Below are 24,556 nucleotides of genomic sequence, written 5' to 3' on the forward strand. Positions count from 1 at the left end.
CCATTCTTTATTTATTTTTATTCTTTAATTTTATTTCAATTCTACCCTTGCTAAATGCTAATAAGATACATGCCATAAAGAAATATATTCTAGAGGACATGAAAAAACGGACCTCACGTCTGTTAACTCTGCTGGCAATGATGCCACTCTTCAGTACCCTAATGCTCCCCAGCTTGAAGCTTGCCTTCTATGACAGTTTTCTGTCCACAGATGAGCTGCTTATGGATCCAGGTGTGGTGCCACCTTGCAAAGTGACAAACCTCTGATAAGAAAATAATACTATGTTCTTTGACCGTTGGTGTAGTTGTGTGTTTTTCTCCATCCCATGGTTGTCTGGGATATTTAAAAACATAGTGTTCCACAAGTGTGTGGGTTACCTGACTACTGATGTCTGAAGGGGAGATATTCAGGAATTGCATCTGAAGACTCCCCTTTGCTTTGTTTCCTTCCAATACAAATGTTATAGGATATATTCAAACCCATCATCTTGAACTTGAGTTTGCGAATGGGGAGACTAGCTGGGTTCTGGACTTTACACTGGTGACACTTAATAAACATTTATTATTTTCTTACTGGGAATCCTTACATATCCTCATCAGAGACCACAGGGGTGACACTATTATTAAAGAAAATCGGGGCTTCTTGTAAACATTCTGGAGAGTCCTCAACCTCTTGGAAGGGCTGGGATCCCCGCTCAGCTTCCAGCTGCTGAATCTTCCTCTCCTTTTGCTCTAAAACATCTTCCAGCTGGGTGATCTTCTCAGTCTGAAGGGAAACTTGCGTCGACAACTCCATAATCAGGTTAATTTTTCGATCACCTTCTTCCACAGGCGGGAGGCCGCCACTGGACTCTTCCCGAGAGTTGTCTTCTAGAGCAAAGAAGAAAAAGAAAGTCTGAGCAGTTTTAATTGGATTTCCCAGAGCTCAAAGAGAGGGAAGATGAAAAAGCTGTATTTCTCACGTTCCTAAAAGGGAACACAGATGTTGCGTCATCTGGTCAGATATACTGAGAATGGAATCCGGATCCGGTGAGGGAAAAGTTTCAGGGTGCTCATGAAAAAAGAACTTGGAAGCCTCCAGAGAGGGAGGAGAATCAGTCTTTGCCAACTCTTTTTTGTAGCATTTAACTTTTAATTAACCATGGGAATGAGCACTCCTTGAAAATCCAATCTATAAACAACAGTCATCCCAAGTTTCATGGTATCCTTTTGCTTAAGAATCTTTCACAAGAGCGACAATCGAGTAGAGATATACTTTAACTTGAGTTTAACTCAACTGGGGGAAAAAAAAAAACAAACTTGTTACTGCCCCTTCTGGAGGATGTGATGAGAAAAGACTAGTTTCTTAACCCAAGTCAGCTTTACAGTTGGCAGGGGTATAATTTGAGGTGATCCAGGAAAACTATTAGCATAGTATCTGCCATAGAGATTCTTTTTGTAAGGTCTGAAACTTTTTCAGCATTTCTTAATAAAAATCGCCAGTATCTCCTGGATAGAAAAGCTTATCCTTTTATAATTTCTGACCCCTCAGAGAAGGATAGAAGCCTGAGAAAGGAGGAAGAGGGAGGCTCCAATAAAGAGCTAAAATGTTGGTGGCTGGCAGCAGGGAAGCCTTGGGGGGAAAAAAGTTCCAGTAGACCATCAAACAATGTAGCTGCTGATAGCAAACCACATCCTACTAGACTTTAGTAGGGTCACCCTCGTTTACCGCTTTCATCCTGAAATCTCCACCATTAAAATCACGTCTCTGACTTATGTAAAGGGCAGACAAATCAGCTGTAAGTAAGGGATGTCAATTGCTTGGGTGTCACTGTAGGAATATTCGAGCTAATAGCGTACGAATGAATGGTATTGACAGCTGATTACTATAATTCAAGGTCCAGCATTACTCAGTCCTCCGTGAACCCAAACCCCACAGCTGCACCCGAGGGAAACCTAACTGCCAGTCCAGGAGACAAATGCCTGCTACTATGGTGTAAAGACGGGCTAAAGATGGGGCAGCTTTGCTGTGATAGTCCATGCAGGCAGGGAATCACCCACTTCTCGGCAAATAAAACTCATTTGCAGTTTTTTTTTTTCTAATTTTCCCCAAGGGATCATGGGATGAAAGCTTGAACACTGAATTGCACAGGGGGCAGGATGCTTTGGGCCTCCCAAAAGTGATGAGGGGAAAGATCAGGATGTCCTCTGCTCTTTAGCAGTTGTGCTTAGCGATGTCCTACATTCCAAGAATCTGTGGAGAAGTTTTTGTTCTGAAGATGTGAAATTTTAACACTAATATTGAAGGAGATGGTAGTTTGAATACCTTTCTTTAAAAGCAGTGGAAAAAAATCTCCACACCTCAAAGGAGCATGTGGTTTGTTGCCTCTGTGCTTTCAGGCCCGGCAGAGTCAGTCCATTTGGCAGGAGGCTTTAATCAGCTGCTGATATGCCAGGGCCTCCTCACCTTTTATCTGGCCAGAGCTGTGCTGTCCAATACAGTAGCCACTAGCCACATGTGGCATTAAGCAATTAAATGTGGCTATTCTGAAATGGTTGTACTATAAGTATAAAATACACATTTGATTTTGAAGACAAGTGTGAAAGAAATGTGAACTATCTCATTAAATTTTAAAAATTGGTTATGTATGAAAACAATAAAATTTGGATCTGTTGTGTAAAATAAGATACATTTTAAAACAATGTTCACTCATTCATTTTTCCTATTTTAAAAATGTGGCTCCTGGAAAATGTGAAACATCATACGTGGCCTGCGTTGGTGGCTCTCACTTTTCTGTTGGCTGGTGCTGGACTCGACTTTCCTTTTGGATGAGCCCTCTCTGAAACCCAGGTGGATGGGTTTCTTGTAGGTGGCTCTAGTTAACATGTATGGTTGTTGTTTGGGAGGGAGGATTGTTGACCCTCAACTGTTAGCACACAGATCATTTTTTCTGTTACTCCCGGAGGTAGAGGCATGGAAATCTTGGAAATCTTATGGGTTGAAGTGAGTTTTCACAGGAGAGGAAAGAAAAGACAGGAAGTGGCAACAAGAGGCAGTGAGAAGATAGGAAGGAAAGGAATGGTGGGCAGGAAAGGGAAGACAGGGCCTTCATGAGGCTCCAGGATGGAGAAGGGCATCAGGGGCCTCCCTCCTTGTTGTGCCTGCTTGTCCTCTTTCTCTTTGACCTCTCTTCAAGGAGGAGTTATTTCCTACCAATTTACACACCTAAGAAAAGGCATTTAGTGCCATTAAGGAGGCAAACTGGTCAAAAACTTTTTTTAAAAAATAAGGCAATATAGGTGCAATACTTTGTTCATCTAATTCTAGTGATAAAGGGGTAAAAATGCAGCAGGATGTCATTATCTAGGCAATTGCATTTGCAAGGTCTGCATCCTCTGTCTCTGCCTGCCCAGAAGACAGAGAAAGAGAATGAGGGAAAGAGAGGCAGGGTGTCTTGGTTAGCTCAGGCTGCCATAACACACTACCAAACCTTTGACTCAGGGCCTTATACAACAGAGATTTATCTTCTCACAGTTCTGGAGGCCAATAGTTTGAGATCTGGGTGCCAGCATAGTTGGGTTCTGGTGAGAACTCTGTCTGGTTTGCAGAAAGCCACCTTCCCATTGTGTCCTCACATGGTTCAGAGAGAGACCACAAGCTCTCTGAAGTTTTCTTCTAAGGGCATTCATTTCATGACCCGACCCTTATGACCTCATTGAAACTTAATCACTCCCAAAGGTACCATCTCCAAATGCTATCACATTGGGGTTAGAGCTTCAACATATGAATTTCGTTGGGGATGCAATTCAGACAATAGCAAAGGGAAAAGACAATTGGAAAAGAAGAGTTAGCACAAGGGCCTTGATTCTCATTGTATTGTTTTCATGTATTAAATGAAAATGCTGATAAGGAGATAAGCTAAAGTGCAGCTTTTTTGGATTCCATGTATAAGTGATATCATATAGTATTTGTCTTTCTCTGTCTGACGTATTTTACCAAACAGAGTGTAAACCCTGAACTGATTGAAAAAGAGTGGTGTTTACTAAGAAGGGGGATGGGGAGGGAGGAATTGGAGAAGTATTGGTCAAAGTGTATGAATTTCTAGTTATAAACTTAAATTCTGAGTAATGTATAGTGTAATGATTATAATGAATACTACTGTATTGCATACTTGAAAGTTGCTGGGAGAGTAGATCTTAAATGTTCCCTCCACAAAATAGACATGGTAATTCTGTGTTGGGCTGGTAATCTTAGCTAACATTATGGTGGCAATCATTTTGCAAAATACACATGTATCCAGTGAACACATGGTACACTTTAAACTTACACCATGTTATAGGTCAATTATATCTCAGGAAAACTGGGGGGAAAAAAAGAAAAAACGAAGTATATATACCAAGAAGGAAGTTTCTCATACAGCTATATTTTACTATTTAATGACCTCTTCACACATACAATAAAAAATATTTTGTCCCGTTTCTAAACACGTTACAAATCATAAAAGTGTTTAAACTCTTCAACGAAGTGGGGGCTCCAGGAGCCTCATATCCTATTTGTAGTGGAGTTAGCCCAGGGGTGGTCGACACTCCAGCACGATCTGACTTGCACCATTCTCCCTGAGTCCAGGCTCCCTTATCTGGAAGCTCCTGACAGGACTACCCATCCCCACTGGTGCTCTTTCCTAGATTTTCATTAGCAGCTCAGATAGTCTTGCCAAGGCCACATCTGCCTGAAGCATAGAGGGTTCTGTCATCTGACCAGATAATCTCAGGTTTCGCCCATTCTCAGGGGCTCCAGGAGACACAGAGACAAGAGAAATTCTTCTGTCACAGGTAGGGAGCAAACCTGATTAGCCGTAGTTCGGGTATGAAATCACAGTTGCTACCATTGCAAAGGTTTTTGTAAGTACATGCCATTTTTCATGATTTCCCCTCCTTCTTCTTCAACTTAGAGTAAGTGTGAAGATGGAATGACAATGATAACTTAGGGTCATGGCAAAGAGGAGAAGAGGTGGTGGCAGTTGTGCTGCTTAAAAAGGTTTAGAAAGAAGACAGACAACAGGAGCATTCTTTTGCTCGCAGCTGGGGCAGACTGGGCTCACTTTTCTATGTAGCCTTGAAGGACAAAAGGCCCGGAAGAAATTGTGACATTTGCCTTTGACCATTTCCAGCTTCTCATTCTTAATATCCTTAAACCCTCATGCTCTTAGCCTTAAACCCTTCATGCAAAGTACCACATGTGAGTCACAACAAAAATACTAGGAACTAAATAGATAACAGCAGCTGTCATTATAGTTTGAGTAGCTTAGAGACTTAGCTTAGAATGTGTATTTTGGGACCATCTGATCTCATCTGCACAGGAATTACATCTGCAACATCTCTAACTGATGCTTGTCTAAGTAAGTGGCTCTCAGACATGAGTGTCCCTCCAGCTCTTCATAGGTCAGCTGCCAGTTGTAACTAATAAGTAAAATTTGCCTTTTACCGTCAGTGTGGCTGCACATTGTTAGAGAGATACCTGGTGGGTGGAAAGCTGTGATGGACAGACTGGAGGAGAAAGCAGGATACAGCTTGTTGCTAATCAGAGAAAGGACATGTGGTTAATACTAGGTTCAAAGACCTAAATCACGTGAAAACATCGCTCTGTGCATCCGGGAAGTTAATAGTTTTGCGTCTACTGTAATACATGACTGAAGGGTGACCCAGTGAGTGTCTGGGAGGCTTTTTAAAGATTTTCTAAATACTTTCTAAAAACGGGCATTTCCCCTTTTGATCCCTTCGCTAATGCTACCACCAAAAAGTGTTCAGTGAACACAGAAATGCTAAGAACCACTGATCTGGTTTCTGCTTCACATGCCTCTCACGATGGGAAGCACACCTCTCCCCAGACAGGTCTCCACCGTCATTTAAAAAATTAATTCAGCAGTAATTAGTCACTGGAGCCCTGCACATGGCGACCGAGTCAGATGCGCTGTTGGCTCCCACATTCTCAGTTCCGTGGTAGGGGAGAGGCAGCACCGAGTTAGGCCCCAAAGGACGTTCGGGATTTAGCCTAAACAAACATCTCCGTCGCGTACTACCTCGTGAACGTTTACTTTTCTCTCTGCTTTCCAAGCTAATGACCAAGGCTGCCAAGTGTTTACTCAATAAGAACGACTCTTCCCGGTGAGGTGATTAAATACTTTATTTCATCAGAGCCACCCAGGATTACTGTTTGGCCTAAAAGACTATGTCAGCTTCCTCCTCTGTACAAATGCCCATCACTCTGACTCACCTTCATGTGGTTTTGGAAGCTGTGTATATTTCTCAGTAACCACAAGGGAGTCCAGTTTCATCTATTGCCATACTTGGACTTGAAAATTGGCTCATCCTTGTAAATATCTCTCTCTCACTACTTGAATAATAAACAAAACTTCAACAATAACCTTCCTAGTTTTCTGTCCTTCTCTAGACTTTCACAATTGCCATCTGAGAATAGTACTTCTCTGAAATAAATGATTCGCTTCTTTTGGGGGTTCTTATAGCACAAGTATTTTACATTGTAAACGTCAAATTAGTCTTACTACTTGAAGTTTTCTCTGTTTTATCCCTTTAGTGTTTTTATTCATATGGAGACCGGTGTCTCTAGTGACAAACGGCCAACTTTGAAGAGTTTTCAATTACTTCCCATTAATGCTGTGAACATTTAGAATACATTTGAAGTTGGCATGTGTTTGTTGATTTGGAAATAAGAGCAGCATTAAAAGAACAGAGTTGATTGGGGTGCCGGGTGGCTTAGTTGATTGGACGTCCGGCTCTTGATTTCAGCTCAGGTCGTAATCTTGGGGTCCTGGGATCGAGTGCCGCGTAGGGCTCCAAGTTCAGTGCGGAGTCTGGTTGGCGAGTCTCTCCCTCTCCCTCTGCCCCCTACTCCCCTGCGCTCTCTGTCCCTCTCAAATAAAGAAATACAATTTTTTTTTTAAAAAGGATAGATTTAATTGACAAATAAGTTTGGTCAGTTAAAAGAACTGATATGTAGTTTGATATATGCTTAGAAATTTTCAGTGTATATCAGAAAACTTCCCACATCTTAGTGACAACCACTGTTACAATAGGATTTTATATTAGCAGAAATATCTAGAATGCAGTGGTAGATGGGAGCAAATACATATTTTCACCTAGCCATAGTCCAACAGCCCCACACCTTAGATCCTGAACACATGTGTTTTAGTAAATGCTTTGGAAGGAACAAAATACTTAGTTTAAAACCATGGTGGCAGGGATGCAGTGCTCATGACATGTGGAAGTGCTCTGGAGAGTGATCAAAGAGCTTATAGAGCACTTGATGAAGAAAACACTTAGGAAAAACAAGGACTGAGAGAGAGTGTGTAGGAAGCACTTGTTGCTTCAAGTTTGGGGGACTCCCGCAGATGTTGGGCCCGTGCCAGTCCCCAGAATCAGCATGAAGGGTCTGGCTGATGTGGATGCTTTGAGGACTTGTATGGTGTTTGAGGCCCAGGTAGGATGAAAAACATGCACCTCCAATGGTTAGCATTGCTCTTGTGGCAGTAGGATGCTCTCACTGGGAGACACGTCTAGGAAGTAAATGGATTGAGGGAATTGCAGACCCTTACCCTCCTTCCTTTGTTGACTCAGAGGCATAAATGCACCGTGATGCCCATGGTTAGTGTTTATTGAAATGGTTAATTCTCCCTTGCCCAGCACAAGTACTATAGTTGAAGTATTGTGGTAGCTTCATGTCTGGTCCTACTGCTTCTGTGGCCTACCCTTTCAGATTGGTTTCAGCTCTGCACAGAGAGGTCTCATTGAACTTTAAGTTGGGTCTTGACAGTCTTTTGTCTAAAATCTTCCAGTGATTGGGGCACCTGGGTGGCTCAGTTGTTAAGCGTCTGCCTTCAGCTCAGGGTGTGATCCCAGAGTCCTGGGATCGAGCCCCGCATGGGGCTTCCTGCTCCACTGGGAAGCCTGCTTCTTCCTCTCTCACTCCCCCTACCTGTGTTCCCTCTCTTGCTGGCTGTTTCTCTCATTGTCAAATAAATAAATAAAATCTTTAAAAAAATAAATAAAATAAAATAAGATAAAATCTTCCAATGATTTTTCATCTCATGTAGACTAAAAACCCATCTGCTAACATACTACATGATTTGGCCCCCCTTTACCTCACGGACACATCTATTCTTCCTTTCCTTCTTCCTAACAGGCTAGGCATGTTTCTACCTCAGGGCCTTTATATTTGCTTCTTCCTCTGCCTGGATAATTGTAGCTTTGATGCATACATGGCTGGCTCCCTCAGTTCCTCAGGTCTCTCCTCTCTAAAGTCACCTTCACCCAGGGAAGTCTCCCCCAGCCATCTTGCCTACAATTTCACTGCAGCCCCCACTGCTGGGCACGTCAGATCATTGTTCCCTGCTTTGCTTTTTTCTGAAATGCTATGTCTGTCTGACTGTTTTATTTTTATCTTCTTGGTAGTCTCTTCCTACCCCAGTAGAACGAAAGCTCCATGAGGTCAGAAATCTTTGTTTTGTTCGCTATTGTGTTTTCTCTATCTAAAGCAGTGCCTGGCACATGTCTTAAGTCATTTGTTCAGTGAATAAATAGATGAAAGTTAAGTACATATATGATACAAAACCACAGTAGCAATGACCAGTCCAAAGGTTTCCATTGGTACATTGTTAGGATGGTTCCCAGATTTCCTCCTCAGGCACATATTTTCTTCACACAAAGCTTTTCACTACTGCATTCCTCCCCCCCCCCCCCTTAACATCTGTGAATTTAGGATTCTGTTAAATGGAAAAATGGAAAAGTTAGAACAGCTCTCTTGCAGATCTGTGACTTAGATTCTGTGAGCTATAAAAACGGTTCTCCACACTGGCACCTGGGGAGTTTCATCAATACAGAGAATACAGGGTCTCACTGCTGAAAGTCTGCTTGAGTGAATCTAGGAGAGTATCTGGGAATCTATAGTTTTACAGAGTGCCCTAGGTGGTTCTGATGATTGGCCAGGTTTTGGCAGTTGAATTTCTGCTGGCCTATAATAGGCATGGGGAACTAAATTTCTGGCTAAATCCTAAAAGGTAGGCCAGAAATCTTCTAGGCATGCCCCTTCTTGACAAGGCTGTGCTACACAAAGCAGAAGGGAGATCACATCTATTATATTCTCAGTGCCTCTCCCTTGTTACCTGACATGGCTCTGCCTGTGAATGTTATCACTGACTGAATGTATCCATGATCTTCCCCTCCCTTCCTCCACAATTAGCTTAAATCTCCACAACATCTTGCCAGTTCTAACTTGGCTGAATCATCTCCAGAATCCAGAGAAAATGATGAGTGTTTGGAGGTTTGTTTTTGCTTTTGTTTCTGTTCCTCAGTGGTTGGATGGATCCATTTCCTCACAAGCTACTCTAAGAGATGATGCCTTGAGGGCAAGCACAGTGACTCCTGGGCTTCCATAAGGGTTTAACAGGCACCACCACCACACAGGGAGCGAGCAAGTGAATCCCCTTCAGCAGATCTGAATCCAGGATTTTCTTTCTGGAGCTTCCTGAAGTCAACTGATCTGCCCCCAGAAGACTAAGAACATTATAATAGAAAGATGTGTGAATACCTTGGTACTAGGTTGGGAGGTGGGAGAGATTTGTTTGTGTGGAAAAGCAAGTGAGGACATCTCAAAGATGGCACCACAAAACAAATATAGGCTGGTCCATGATGGAAGATGGGGGAAGCAACCAGTGGCCAGACACTACGTAGGGGCCTAGTGCAGTGCTGTGTCCCACCTTCTATCTACACCAGTAAGGTAAATTGTTTAACCAGGGTGAGGGTAGGACAACATTGGTTAACTTAGTCCATTGCTCCCTTTCGGGGAAGGGTGCCTTCCCACCCTCTTCAGGGTCTCAGGTCTTATCAGATTGTTCTACAGAAGGAGTTCTTCCACAAGATTGGGAAACAACACAAACACTATTAGCATCAGAATGCACATGAGTTATGCCTAGAGGAAATCAATCTAAGAAGAAGAAAGGTTTCTTTGGACTCTCTTTTACCTTTTCCAGTAAGCAGGACCTGAAGTCCCCTTCTATAAACCTGGCTCCTTTGAAGAGAAGAGTGGTTCAGGCACAGTGACTGATTCCCGGCCAGAGGCCTACCGGTGAAAATGGACTCTGGTAGGGAGAAGGAAATTCACAGGAGGGAGATACCTAAGAGACTATGAGACAAGAAGAAAAAAAAAGAGATAGTAGATGAAGGACTATTTCTATGCTTATCTGCAGGGGAATCAGTATGGACTCAAAGTCAATTGGAGGAATAAGAGTAAAGATGCTTTTATATCATTTAGGACTGCATGTTGCACTAGAGTGTAACAGTGAGACTCTCCTGCTTTTCTTCTTGGTGCTCAGGGGTTATATGAGGCTAAGTCTATAGAATGAAGGACGACAATTTAGTTGTTTGCATTAATTTTCAAGCAGTTATTTGTTAAATTTCTGGTGTTGCATGGCTTTGAGAAATTATGATGCTGTAGTAAGAATAGTATTGGTATTAGTGTTATAGTATTATATTAGTATTATATAGTAGTATATAGCAATAGTATTATAGTATTATATTAGTATTATAAGAATAGTATTGCCCCTGTTATTCTTTGACAGGGGCAATGAAAATTAATGTTCTTTTATGGAGAAAGATAGGAAAAATAATTTATCATTTTTGTGGATTAGGGATTTGCTTGTATAAACTACGCAGGAGAATGGGTTTTGTGGAGAAGGGGTGCAAGTCATTTTGATTTAGTTGACCTGACAGTGCTATTAAATGTCTCTGACAACAGGACACTTGGATACAGTCATTTTGAGTGACATGACAGCTATATCTCACCACACATGGCTTCTTCTCTTCCTTAAGTCTTATCCTGTCCCTCAGTTTCTTTCTTTTGCATAGCCCTGGGATGACAATGATGGCATCACTGAATTTTACCAGCCTCCTAGATTCAGTGCTAGGTCTAGACTCAGCATTTCTTGGGTGAAGATAAGAAATCCATGCATAAGATGTAATAAATTGCAAAAAAAAAAATACAATAGTGACAAAGACTCTTTTCCTAACAAAACTTGAGTTAGGCTCCTCTGAAGTCATCCTTAAACCTTGTCTTCAAGCGCCCAGCTGCAGAGAGAAATCTGCTAAATCACTTTTCGAGAATCCCCACCCTTAGTATCTGATCATCCTCCATATCTGAAGAAATTCCTTATCCTCCACCACACCCCAGGTGACATCTGGTCACCCTGGCCTGCCTCTCCAGTTACTCATCTCCCACCCACAAACCCCAGACACACCTCCTACTATAAATCCCCACTTTTCCTTGTCATATGTAGAATGGAACCACCCTCTCTTTCCTACTGTGGACACTGATTGCAATCAATAGCCCTTAATAAAGTCTTCCTCACTGTTCTCCCAACTGTCACAATTGTTGTTGTTGTTGTTTTTTCCTTAAAAATAGCAGCTGAGGATTCTATTCGGATTGTTGATGTATTTCACCCTGGAATCCTAAAAATGATAAAATCAACTGCTGCTAGTACTGTCCAGGTTCAATTTTCACATCGTGCAGTACAGTTCTGGAAGTGGTGAACACTCCTTTTGAGAATGGCATTGCTGAGATTAATTACTGAGATTTTTCATTATGTAAAACATCAAGCAGAGAATGCTCTTCTGGCTTCATCCATCATTTTCAACAAATTTGTCAGAGTCCTTTAGAAATAGGGAAGTACGGTAGGCAAAATAATGCCCCTTCCCAAAGATGCCCACTAAGTTATCCAGAATAATGGGTCCCCAAAGATGTCCCCGGACTTGTGAATATGTTTCTGAAGATGCTGCGTTGCTGGCTTTGAAAATGGAGAAAGGCACCACAACCTAAGGAATGCAAGTGGCCCATAGAAGCTGGAAAAGGCAAAGAAACAGATTCTGGCCTAGCGCTGCCACAAGGAACACAGTCAGGTGATGCCCAGTGACACCTGCTTTAGACTTCTGGTCTCCAGAACTTTAAGGTAATAAATTCGTGCTGTTTTAAGCCACAAAATTTGTGGTAATGTGTTACAGCACTAATGGGAAGAAAATATAGAAGGGAAAACTAACGAACATCTGAGTAATGAGGAAAATCTATAGGATTCCCAAAAAGCTCATTTAGGTACAAAGCCACTAATGGACTTGGATTTCAGCTAAGGACAACTAAAGGTTTCCAAACATCCAGAGAGGTCTGAATTCTAGACCCTCCTGCATCCTCTGGAATCTCGTGCCTTTGTTATTCTCCATTCCTTGTAAGTGTTAACCTCTCCACTGACTCCAAGCCATTAGCATTTAAATGTACTCCTTTGGTACCAAACATCCCAGAGAGGTCTGGATTCCAGACACTCCTGCATCCTCTGGAATCTTATACCCTCGTTATTCTCTGTTCCTTTTAAGTGTTAACCTGACTCCATGCCATTAGCATTTAAATATACTCCTTTGGTACCATCTTAAAAAGGAAATAAAACCCTTTCACTACTTAATGCCCCTTCAGCTATTGCTCTATAACTGTTCTCCCCTTTACTATCAGATCTCTTGGAAGAGTTGTCTATACTCTGACTCCCTTTCTTCCTTGCCAACCCAGTGCGCTCTAGCTTTTGCTTTCCATTACGTTATTGAGCTTTGCCTTGCTGAGCTTTCTGATGTCACTAAATCCACTGGACTTACTGTTCATCTTGTAGGACCTCTAAACATTTGCGGTTGTTGACAGCCTCCCATAAGATACTCTTTCCTTCACTTCTGTAATATGACACTGTTTTCCTCCAAACTTTCTGACTACTCCTTTGGTCTCATTTTGTGGGCCTCCTCAGAGTAATTACTGCAAGGAGATCCTTAAACTCCTGGTTTTAAGCTTTCTTCTTTTTCTCTATAAATCTTTTCTGTGATCTTGGTTGCAATCTATTTGTGTGAATGATGCCCCAGTTTATAACTCTAGGTGAGACCTGAGCCCTGGACCTGGGATCCCCTCCTTTGAGATCTCTCACAAACATCTCAGATACAATACGTCCCAAACTCATTATCTAACCTCCAAAATTGATTTCCTTTCACTATTCCCTAGCTAAGTAAAGTGGCATCACCAAGCCTGTCCTTGCTAAAATCAGAAAGCTGAGCATTATTTTAGATTTCTCCTTTACTCTCATGCTCTTCCACCTTTCTTGTCCCTAAGTGCTGTAGATTCAAACATCTAAATAACTCTTAACTTTGTCTAATTTTCTCCATACCCATTAGATCAGGCTATGTATTCCTGTAACATCTTTCAACTTGTAATTCTCATTCAAAAATTATGTTCTGAATCTCCACAGAGTACTATTTTATCAAGGACTTTCCCAAACTCCATTATTTCTTCCTCAGTTTTAGTCACTACATCATTTAATTATTATTTAAATTAGTTACATTTCAAGTCACTTCACTTTAGTCACTTCAGCTTTAGTTTCACTTCATGAAACTATAATAGATGGCCATAAGGAACTAATGGTTGGTGGGGCCTACTTTTCAGATGACGCAAATGGGCTTTATAACGACACACCTGAGCATTTGGACATTTATTGTTGAAATCTCCAAGGTTTGGTTCAGAAGAGACCAAGAGAAATGTGGGTTTTAGAGAAGAAGCCCTGAAGTTCCTTTAAGTGAATGAGAGACAACAGCAGAGTTGAAGTAGGTAGGAAATACCAAAGCGCACCCTTGAGAGGAATAGCTCATAGAAACAAGCAATGCTTATCAGTGTCACCTCCTATACAAGTCTAACTTCATTTTTATTAACTTTCTTTTACTTTTATGCAACTTGCTATTAGTTTACATTTCATGGTAAGAAGACAACAGTACGAAATGGAGTCAGGGAAGGGTGAGTGCCAGGGATGTCTCCACTAACTTAAATCGACAGCTTAAAAGTGCCCTGTTTTTGACAACAGCCTATGGAACATGGTTCCTTCAAGTTCTCCTCTCAGTGGAATGCCATTCCAATTTTATCAGCTTTATTTTCTTTTTTTGAAATTTCAAGATGTAATTTCATCTTGAAATTATAAAAGATAATTCAGAAGTGATGGAGAAATTCCCCATGAGGGAATTCAAACAAGCTTTTCTTTATTTAGGAAATCTTCTGATATTTGGTACAAATGTTAACTTTCATAGATGTTTTCCCTGTTAAGTAACCTCCTTTATCATGTAATTTATATGCCTTCAGAACATTATCAAAGCTAATGGCAAAGGAATTATTTTCAGGGTGTTCTTAAATTGAAGGCACCATAGAGAAGCACAAAAAACACGTTTGGGAAACTATTGAAATTCTTAGAAATATGCTTCTGATACTGGGAAGTTTTGTGGTATATTTTGGATGTATTGTATATTAGTATTTGAAAAATAATATTTATAATTTTTAGACATGTCAAATAACTCCCATAACTATAATTTCACTTTTTCCTCTTTCTGTGCAACTCCCCCCCATACTTGTAAGACAGGAGGAAAAGAGAGAGAAAAGGGAAGTGGGAAAAGAAATAAACTTTTCCATAGCACCTACTGTGTTATTTTACTAAGAACTTGCTCAGCAAGCATATAAAGCAGAGGAAATGCTTACATCTTGTTTCCATTGTTATGACCAATAATACCACCACAGTACTTGTATAGGCACAGGTCTGAAATATGTTGGCCACTTTTCTGATCTGGAGTCACAATTTATCCATTGGGGGTGATATTCTGAGCATTTCTCAGCAGTTTATGGAATATTCCTGGCTTTAAAACAGAACAACAGGCTATGTGTGTCATTCTTTTTTGTTTCCATCTATTATTAATTTCTGATCTAAAAAAATGCTTAAATAATAGGAATCTTAGGAACTGGCAGCTGGGTTACCATTAAGATTTGTGGGCATTTGTTCTGGGTACTTTCCAAGATGACCCTCCCAGTGTCTTCTGGTTCAAGCCACCTGGATAAACAAAAGCTTAGGGACACATTAATTTTCAGCAGGATAAGTTCTCATTTTGTTTCTGGTGTAAGGTACATCATTTAATTATTATTTAAATTAGTTACATTTCATCTGCATCGTGAATTAATTGGTTACCTCTTTACTTCAAACCACTTAAACGGAACCTTCAAATGATAAAGTGTACTTAAAATTGTGAAAGTATCTGTTTTTTTTGAAGACTCAGATTAGGTTTAATCAATTAAGTAAGATTAGTTTTACTTGGAGCTAGCCTCAAAGAATTAATATTGTCTGAATACAGGTAATACTCAAGTTATGGTTCAATGTAATGATTTTTCAATTTTATGATGGTGTGAAAGTGATATATATTCAGTAGAAACCAAACTTCAAATTCTGAATTTTGATCTTTTTCAGGGCTAGTGATATAGGCTATGATACTTTCTCTTGCTGTTGGGTAAGTGGCAGTGAGTCACATCTCCCAGTCAGCCACATGATCTTCAGGATAAATAACTGATCCACTTGCAACCACTCTTTACCCATACAGCCATTCTGTTTTTTACTTTCAGCGCAGTATTCAATATATTACACGAGGTTTTCCACACTTTATTATAAAGTAGTCCTTGTGTTAGATGATGTTTCCCAATTGTAGGCTAGTGTATTCTGAGCACATTTACACTTGTCTAGGCTAAACTGCAATGGGTGTTCTGTAGGTTAGGTATGTTAAACACATTCCTGATCTAAAATGTTTTTCATTTATGATGGGTTTATCAGAACATAATCTCATTATAAGTCTAGGAAGATCTGTACATTAGTCAGGGTGATTTCACACATGGCTATCGCCAACCTAAGACAATGGGGAGTTTATTATTGCACATAAGGTGAAGTCTGGGGAATTCCAGGGACAGCTCATTTTGTGACTCAAGGAAGCCAGGTTGGGTTCTCTTGTTTCTCTCTCCTATTTGCAAGGTGGCTGTTTTCTTCAAATGTTGTCTAAGAGTAGGAAGAGAAAAGAAAGTCTTGTCTCCACCCACTCTTTTTTTTTTAATTTACTTTTAGTTTATTTTTATGTTCAGTTAGCCACCATATAATGCATCATTAGTTTTCGATGTAGCATTCGATGATTCAGTAGTTACATATAACACCCACTGCTCATCACAACACCGGCCCTCCTTAATAGCCGTCACCCCGCTACCCTAACTCTCCACCCCTCTCCCCTCTGAAACTCTCAGTTTGTTTCCCAGAGTCCAGAGTCTCTCATGGTTTATCTCCCTCTCTGATTTCTGCTCCCCCCTTCAGTTTCCCCTCCCTTCCCCTATGATCTTCTGTGCTATTCCTTATGTTCCACAGATGAGTGAAACCATATGATATCTGTCTTTCTCTGCTTGACTTACTTCACTTAGCATAATCCCCTCCAGTTCCATCCATGTCAGTGTGAATGGTGGGTATTCATCCTTTCTGATGGCTGAGTAATATTCCATTGTATATATGTACCATAACTTGTTTATCCATTCATCTGTTGAAGGGCATCTTGGCTCCTTCCACAGTTTGGCTATTGTGGACATTGCTGCTATGAACATTGGGGTGCATGTGCCCCTTCTTTTCACTGCATCTGTATCTTTGGGGTAAATACCCAGTAGTGCAATTCCTGGGTCATAGGGTAGCTCTATTTTTTAACTTTTTGAGGAACCTCCGTACTGTTTTCCAAAGTGGCTATAACCAGCTTGCATTCCCACCAACAATGTAAGAGGGTTCCCCTTTCTCCACATCCTTGCCAATATTTGTTGTTTCCTGCTTTGTTAATTTTTGCCATTCTAACTGGTGTAAGGTGGTATCTCATTGTGGTTTTAATTTGAATTTCCCTGATGGCTAGTGATGTTGAACATTTTTTCATGTGTCTGTTAGCCATTTGTATGTCTTATTTGGAGAAGTATCTGTTCATGTCTTCTGCCTACTTTTTGACTGGATTATCTGTTTTTTGTGTGTTGAGTTTGAGAAGTTCTTTATAGACCTTGGATACCAGCCCTTTATCTGTATTGTAATTTGCAAATAACTTCTCCCATTCCATGAGTTGCCTCTTAGTTTTGTTGACTGTTTCCTTTGCTGTGCAGAAGCTTTTTTTCTTGATGAAGTCCCAAAAGTTCATTTTTGCTTTTGTTTCCCTTGCCTGTGGAGACGTGTCTTGAAAAAAGTTGCTGTGGCCAATGTCGAAGAGGTTACTGCCTATGTTCTCCTCTAGGATTTTGATGGATTCCTGTCTCACATTGAGGGCTTTCATCCATTTTGACTTTATCTTTGTGTATGGTGTAAGAGAATGGTCCAGTTTCATTCTTCTGTATGTAGCTGTCCAATTTTCCCAACACCATTTTTTGAAGAGACTCTTTTTTTTTCCCATTGGATACTTTTTCCTGATTTGTCAAAGATTAATTGACAGAATTGGGGGTCCATATCTGGAGTCTCTCTTCTGTTTCATTGATCTATGTGTCTGTTTTTGTGCCAATAGAATGCTGTTTTGGTGATCACAGCTTTGTAATATAGCATGAAGTCAGACAATGCGATGTCCCCAGCTTTGTTTTTCTTTTTCAACGTTCCCTTGGCGATTTGGGGTCTTTTCTGGTTCCATACAAATTTTAGGATTGTTTGTTCCAGCCCCTTGAAAAATGCCAATGGTTTTTTAATAGGAATGGCATCGGAAGTGTAGATTGCTTCTTCTACCGATCTCCCTACTATTCCTTATGTTCCACAAGGAAGGGAAGAATGAAGGGGGGGGAGGTAAACAGAAGGGGGAATGAACCACGAGAGACTACGGACTCTGGGAAACAAACTGAGGGTTTCAGAGGGGAGGGGGATGAGGGATTGGGCTAGGCCAATGATGGGTATTAAGGAGGGCACATATTGCATGGAGCACTGGGTGTCATATGCAAACAATGAATCATGGAACACTACATCAAAAACTAATGCACTGTATGGTGACTAACATAACATAATAAAAAATTAAAAAAAGAAAATGTATATTGCTCTAGGAAGAATAGACATTTTAACAATGTTTATTCTTCCAATCCATGAGCATGGAATGTTTTTCCATCTTTTTGTGTCTTCCTCAATTTCTTTCATAAGTGTTCTATAGTTTCTAGAGTACAGATCCTTTACCACTTTGGTTAGGTTTATTCCTAGGTATTTTATGGTTTTTGATGCTATTGTAAATGGAATCAATTCCTTATTTTCTTTTTCTACAGGTATATTGTTAGTGTATAGAAAAGCAACCCGTTTCTGTGCCCGCCTTTTTAAAAAGACTTTTTCCTTGTTTTTGAGAGAGAGAGCACAAGAAGGGGGAGTGGCAGAGGGAGAGGGAGAAGCAGACTCCCTGCTGAGCAGGGAGCCGGACATGGGGCTCAATCCCAGGACCCCGAGATCATAACCTGAGCCGAAGGTAGACACTTAACTGACTGAGCCACCCAGGTGCCCTTTGTCTTCCCTTTTTAAGCATTAAACCCTCCGTGATGCTCTCAGCAGAATTTACCTTATATATTTTTGTCCATAGTTATGTATCATAATCCTAAAGAAGCCCTTGACAAGAAAACAGAATCACTGTGATTGGTTGAGACCAATAAATATTAATGTTCTGGGGTGGGTGGGGAGGGTCTCTGAAACATAATATCTACCCAAATGATGAATAAAGTTGGAATTGTGTTAAGAAGGGTGAAGAATAGTATCTTTTATGTAGGTGATAAATAGCATCTACTACAGTGAACAACATTTTTTATTAAGGATGCCAGTAGGGATGCCTGACTGGCTCAGTTGATAGAGCATGCAACTCCTGATCTCAGAGTCATGAGTTCAAGCCCCACATTGGGTGTAGAGCTTACAAAAAAAAAAAAAAGAAGCCAATACTAGTGTATCATTCAGTAATATTTGTGCTGCAAAAAAGCTGAAAGCCCAACTCTAACTGGTTTAAGTAGTAAAGAGAATGTGTTAACTCCAGAGTTAAGGGCTAGTTTCAGGCAGGAATCGAACTAGTAGTCCCAATGATGTAAATGAAGATTGTTCGGTCTTTCTGCTCTTTACAAGGTGAGCTTCCTCCTAAGCCTAGCACTATTCTGGTAGCCAGATGACTGCCACTGTCTTCCTGGGATGACTCTCCTTTCTGTCTGGGGTCTCTACCTTATTTACTATAGAAAAACAGGAGATTTTTCTATCCCTTAATCTTCAACAAATATCCCTCATGTTCCATTGGCTTGTATTAGATTATAAGCTCATCTCTGAACCAGTACATGGGCTATACAATTGATGTTTAAGCTTATAACACTATAATATATTTAAAGCAATGCTACTTATAACACTAATTTTCTGACAGAAGTGGAAAAAAATCAGGAAGACAAAATGAATGAATGAATGAATGAATGATGAATAAAGACCTCTCTCAATTATTATGAGTAGGCATTTCCGTAGCAAGAGTCTCAATAAATCAAATAATTGTTGTCTGGAAGATAGCTTGAAACCAAGCAAATCATAAACATCAAATTTATAGGAAACGTCTAGTAAAAGCCACATCAGCATCCAAATTCTAGCAGAATAAGAAGCTGGTCGTTTTGGATGCAATTGTTGGTTTTGAAAAAGACGAAGTTATTCATTGTGACATTTTGATATTGAGGAAATTGAATTAATTATTTCTTGGCTAAAGAACACACACAGAATTCAATTAGTTTGGGTTTAAATTTGTCTTTGATATTTATCATTTGAAGAGAGTTTTTAAATCTAAATAAATAAGAAGAAATGTTTTTAGTAGCATGTATTTTTTAGTGTGCAGTGATGTTTAATGCCAGAAATGTCAACATTTCTAAAATGATAACTATACACACCACAAAGTAAAAAAAAAAAAAACTATATATATATATACACACACACACATATTTATTTATTTATTTATTTATTTATTTATTTATTTATTTATATATTTTATACATTCTAAAATACACTCTTGGACAAATTAATAGTGTCTAAGAGCCAGTGAGTGAATTATGTAATTCAGTATAGGGAGAGAGAGTAGCTCCCAAAAGATGCAACGGGAGGGTTCAGAGCCTACACTTGCATGGAGTGCCATGGCAATAATTACTTAAACTTGTGGACAAATCAGCCCCTCTGTGTAGGGGCCTCTTCATTTATAAAACAGAGATGTTAATCTTTTTTTTTTTTTTTTTTTGACTGCAGAGTCCAACGATTGTATTAAAGACATTGAACTTCCGGGCATACATTCTAAACTATTTTTCATTAACACAGTGTGTTGCATTGTTGGTTTACCTGTTGGCATTTAAGCTCCTTATGCTTGGTAGAACAGCCCAGATAGTTATTGCCTTGTAGTGGGTACGTGTTAAGTGCCAGATTCTCGCTGAGTTAAATTGGAAGCAATGATGGTGATTATGATCTTGTCTTCTTTAATAGATGGAAGGGTAGGAGTAAATAGCTTATTTAGTATTCCTGTAATGTCACGATGACCCCCAAAACTACTCGTCAGTCTTTACCTATAGAAAAACAGCCAAAAGGACCAAAGTTGGGCAGAAATAATACTTCTTCAGCTTTTTCAGCTTCCTGGAAATTACGAGCCTAATTGATGATAAGCCACAAAGTTACATATTTGCATAAAAGCATGAATCTCTCAAGTGTGGAAAATAAGAATGCTGCCAAGTAAGAATTTCAATTAAAACTGTAGAAAACACTTTTAAAATTGGTCCTATAGTAATAACTACTATAATAAATGTTTGAAAAGCCAATAGAACAACTTAAATCCTCAGATTAACATCTCTCTGCAAGGGTGACATAGGGGTGCAGGTGTGTACATGTGTAAACAATTGTCCTTATGGTCCCAAAATACTCAGAGAAGAAGTAGATAATGTGACACAGGAAGTAATAGAGGGTAAGAGGCTACTACCCAATGGGGAATCCTTTATCTGGACTTAACCCCCTTAAAAGTTGTACTCTGTTGAAATAGCTGATCCTGCCCCTGTAATACCAGATAGATAGAAGTACAGAGGGACAGAGAGAGACAGAGATAGAGAAAGAGGCAGAAAGAAGGAGAGAAGGAGAATGACATCTAGCAAGGCACCATAGTAGGGGGAGAAGCTTTAGGACTGAGCAGTCATTGGGCAAACTTTGCAGAGGATGCTTTGGAAAATAGTGATTCTTTAAAGTTTCAGCCGACTTAGGTAGTAGCAAAGTAGAATCTGCTATAAAACCCCAGTGACAATGAGTTTGTGTCTTGAGGGAGAACTCTGTACAACTGTGGATAGAGAGACTAAGAATTCTATGCTTTGTGTACAGAAGCTCTGATACAAGAGAGTGACTCTACCATATACAGTGTGAAACTGGGACAGTGCAAGGGATAGGAAAGAACAGTGGATCTTGCAGATCAATGGTACTGATGCAAAATATGGACAGAGCCAGGAAGGAGTTGTTTCCTTATCCACAAATTCCTTAATGAATAAGATTGGAAATTAATATAAGAACTACCTACTTTGCTCAAGGTAACTTTAGAAAACTGTGTGTAGTGTGTTCTATAGTATGGCTTGAGGCCTTCCCAGTCTTTCATCTTTACAACATTCTGAGTCAAAGAACCCTTTAGATAGTATTAGAGATAGTCATGGGAACCAGGAGGAAGCATGTGACTGTAGCAATCAAGTATCTGGAGTGGTAAAACTGGATAAGCAGCATCATTTTCCAAGTGCTGGTTGAATAAGTCCTGATCCTATCTGGATGTGTCACACATTCCATGTGCGTATGTACATTATATATGTCATATGTACATTACATATGTACATACATATAAGCATGGCTAGGAGTTGGTAGAGACCAGTAAAATAATAGTCAACCAAATGCAAAGTTGTTAACCACCCTTCCATCAAGACTATACTTTTATACAAAACCAAATTAATGTAAAAGTTTGATTTTGTACAAAATTCTAATGGGTTAACATCAATTAAGAGAAAATGGAATAATATAAATGAGCATTTCCGAATGGGACTTACTTGTTTTGGAAGTGTGGATGCATTCATTCACCCTGCAAAGGACCTATTATACCCAAACCTCTTAGTTAGACCTTAGGATAAAACAGCGACTAAAAACCAATCTACCCCGAAAGGGAAAATATAAAATGCTCAGTTCTTCCTCTATTAGTCATAATAAGCTTGTTTGTGTCAACATTCTGTTAATTGTCTCAGTTGAAGACAGAGAACTGCAAATGTTCTCCAACACCAAAAACATTCCATGACGAAAACAAGCATCCTGAGAAGGATTAAAGTAACTGCACGTGTGCTGTGTATACACCTTAGTTTCCTATAGTCAGGAGGAAGGTTAGCAGGATGATATATAAGAACTTTTTTCTTTCTGGGGAACATAACACTGGAGTATTAGGATTCATGGATAGGAGCAATCTGTGTTCAAACTAGGGCGCTTCCAATCAACTTGCTGTGTGAGCATGGAAGAATTACTAAAACCGTGCTTCATTTTTTTCATCTGTAAACAGGCCTATCAATACATCAGTACAGCACCTCATAGAACTGTAAAAGACTTAGGAGGTTAATTCATGTTAAGCTCTTAGGATAGTGCCTGGCACACAATAATTGTTAAAGAAATGTTAACTGTATTATTACTATTGTCTACCTACATTTTCTAAGCATATTCCCTGAATCAAAGTTTTCCATATTCCTATAAATTAGCTGATGTTTCTGTCTAGTAGAATGCTCAAATAGAAGTTTCCATTTGTATAGGTTCACAATCCCATAGCTCTATTTCCAAAATCCTAAAAGCTCTGGAAAAAGAGTTTTTCATAGCTCATCTGGTGGCAAAATCTGACCTGACCTGATCTGAATTCATTTGGCAGCAAAATCTGATTTGAGCTGATGGGGAGCTATTTATATAACCCATTCAGTGTAAATACTGTATGAATATATTTGATTATGGAATATTGTCCCTATAGGGATTACCTTTCAAATTTGAAAAATTCTGCATCCTGAAGCATATTTGACCTCCAAGATTCAGATAAGAGATTGTAGAGCTATATTAGGATAGACAGTATAGAAGAAATTTCCATCTGTGGCTCTGCAAGGCAAGATTTATTAAGCAAGGATGTGAAGTTTCTCCAATTATAAACATCCTGAACCAATCAGCTCTCTAGATCCAAAAAATGTGAAACTTGTTTCCTCCTTGACATTCATTATCACTAGGTCAGTCTTCCCTCCTGCTCGTTCTTCCTGCTGTAATTTCCAAGGGGGCAGTTATTTTGGTTGGGGAGCATATATTAAATGATAATAATTCTACCCCCTCCACTTGTTCTCTTACCCACCTTCTCCAATCTCTGTCCGTATTCGTATAAACGCATCGTAAAGTACAGGTCAAACAGATTCAAACGGTTGTCCAATCACTCTATTGTACACCTGAAACTAATATAACATGTTATATCAACTGTACTTCAATTAAAAAACCCTCAAATTGTTGGTGGTAGGTATGTATTCCCTCAGCCCTGTTCTCGAGGGCTTTCTCCACCTTCCTTAAGCTGGGATAAGTGAAGAATTCAAGAAGGATAGGTCTTAATAAGCATATGAACTCCATTTTGCCCTCCAGCAAATGTCCTATTATGTTTGAGCTATTGGTTGGAAGAATTGTCTAGTCTTCAGGCAATTCATCTGGTTTTATCTCAGGAAGTTGACAGTAGATCTCAATCTGAAAGGCCTATTCTCATTAATGACTCCTAAGATCTTCAGAGATGTCTAGGAGAAAATTCTTCTACAGCTCCTTCCTCTGTGTCTCCAGGGGATCTCAAGTCATATGTTTTACAACTCTCCAAAATAGACAATCTCCACATCAGATTAACTATAGTGACTACAGCTGGGTTTCAAAATCTGATCTCACTCGCATTACTTCGAGAAAGCAGCAGTGTAGGTAGATGTGAAGCTGAAAATCTTTTTCCCAGTGGGCTCAGGATGTTTTCTTTTTCTTTTGTGGTCAGGGAGGCCTCAAGATGTACGTAGTTACCAAGGTGGCCAACAGTAAAGAGGTAAACGTAGGCTTATTATAGATATTCATCCAAACAAGTGGCGCGGTCAAGCCTCAGTGAGGTGAAGACCCAGTTTTGAAGGAAGTATGGTAAAGTGAGGTCTGCATTTGAATTCTCCCTGGGCTATTTACTCTTTATGTATCCTGGAGTAAAGTACTTCCTTGGGCTTCATTTTCTTGGTCTGTTAAATAGGCACCCTCATTGTGCTTTTAGAGACTTGCCCCATATCACAGCAGAAAATTACTCAGCTGGAATTCGAATTTAGATCTCTTTGACTCCAGAATCACTGATCTTGTCATGCTACCTCTGGAAAGCTCGGACATAAAACACAACATTTCTGCCACTGCTGAGCACCATGGGTAGGTATTAATCGAGTGTGAAAGTGGACAGTGTAACTTTTGGTGCTAGGACACGGTGTTGATCAGGGCTACATGCAGAACATAGCTCTAGTCAATTTTAATTTACTTTTAAATTTCAAAGACTGCCTTGTCCTAAGTAACAAGGTGACAGGAAAAGCAGTCAGGAGTTGGATAGATGTAAACCCAGTGATACCATAACTCATGGCAAACCTTAAGAAGTCTTACTGG

General features: G+C 39.9%; 1 protein-coding gene across 1 annotated transcript in view; it reads right to left on the reverse strand.

The window, feature by feature from the left end:
* Positions 1-513: 513 nt before the first annotated feature.
* The window catches only part of CCDC192 (coiled-coil domain containing 192), a 189,141-nt gene continuing 165,098 nt past the window's right edge, over positions 514-24,556 (reverse strand). The window contains exon 6 of the mRNA XM_040622707.1: positions 514-869. Within this exon, the coding sequence (XP_040478641.1) occupies positions 583-869 (287 nt within the window). The 3' untranslated portion in view covers positions 514-582. The remainder of the gene's footprint in view (positions 870-24,556) is intronic.

Source organism: Ursus maritimus, unplaced genomic scaffold (assembly GCF_017311325.1).
Source record: "Ursus maritimus isolate PB19 unplaced genomic scaffold, ASM1731132v1 scaffold_5, whole genome shotgun sequence".
NCBI lineage: Eukaryota > Metazoa > Chordata > Mammalia > Carnivora > Ursidae > Ursus > Ursus maritimus.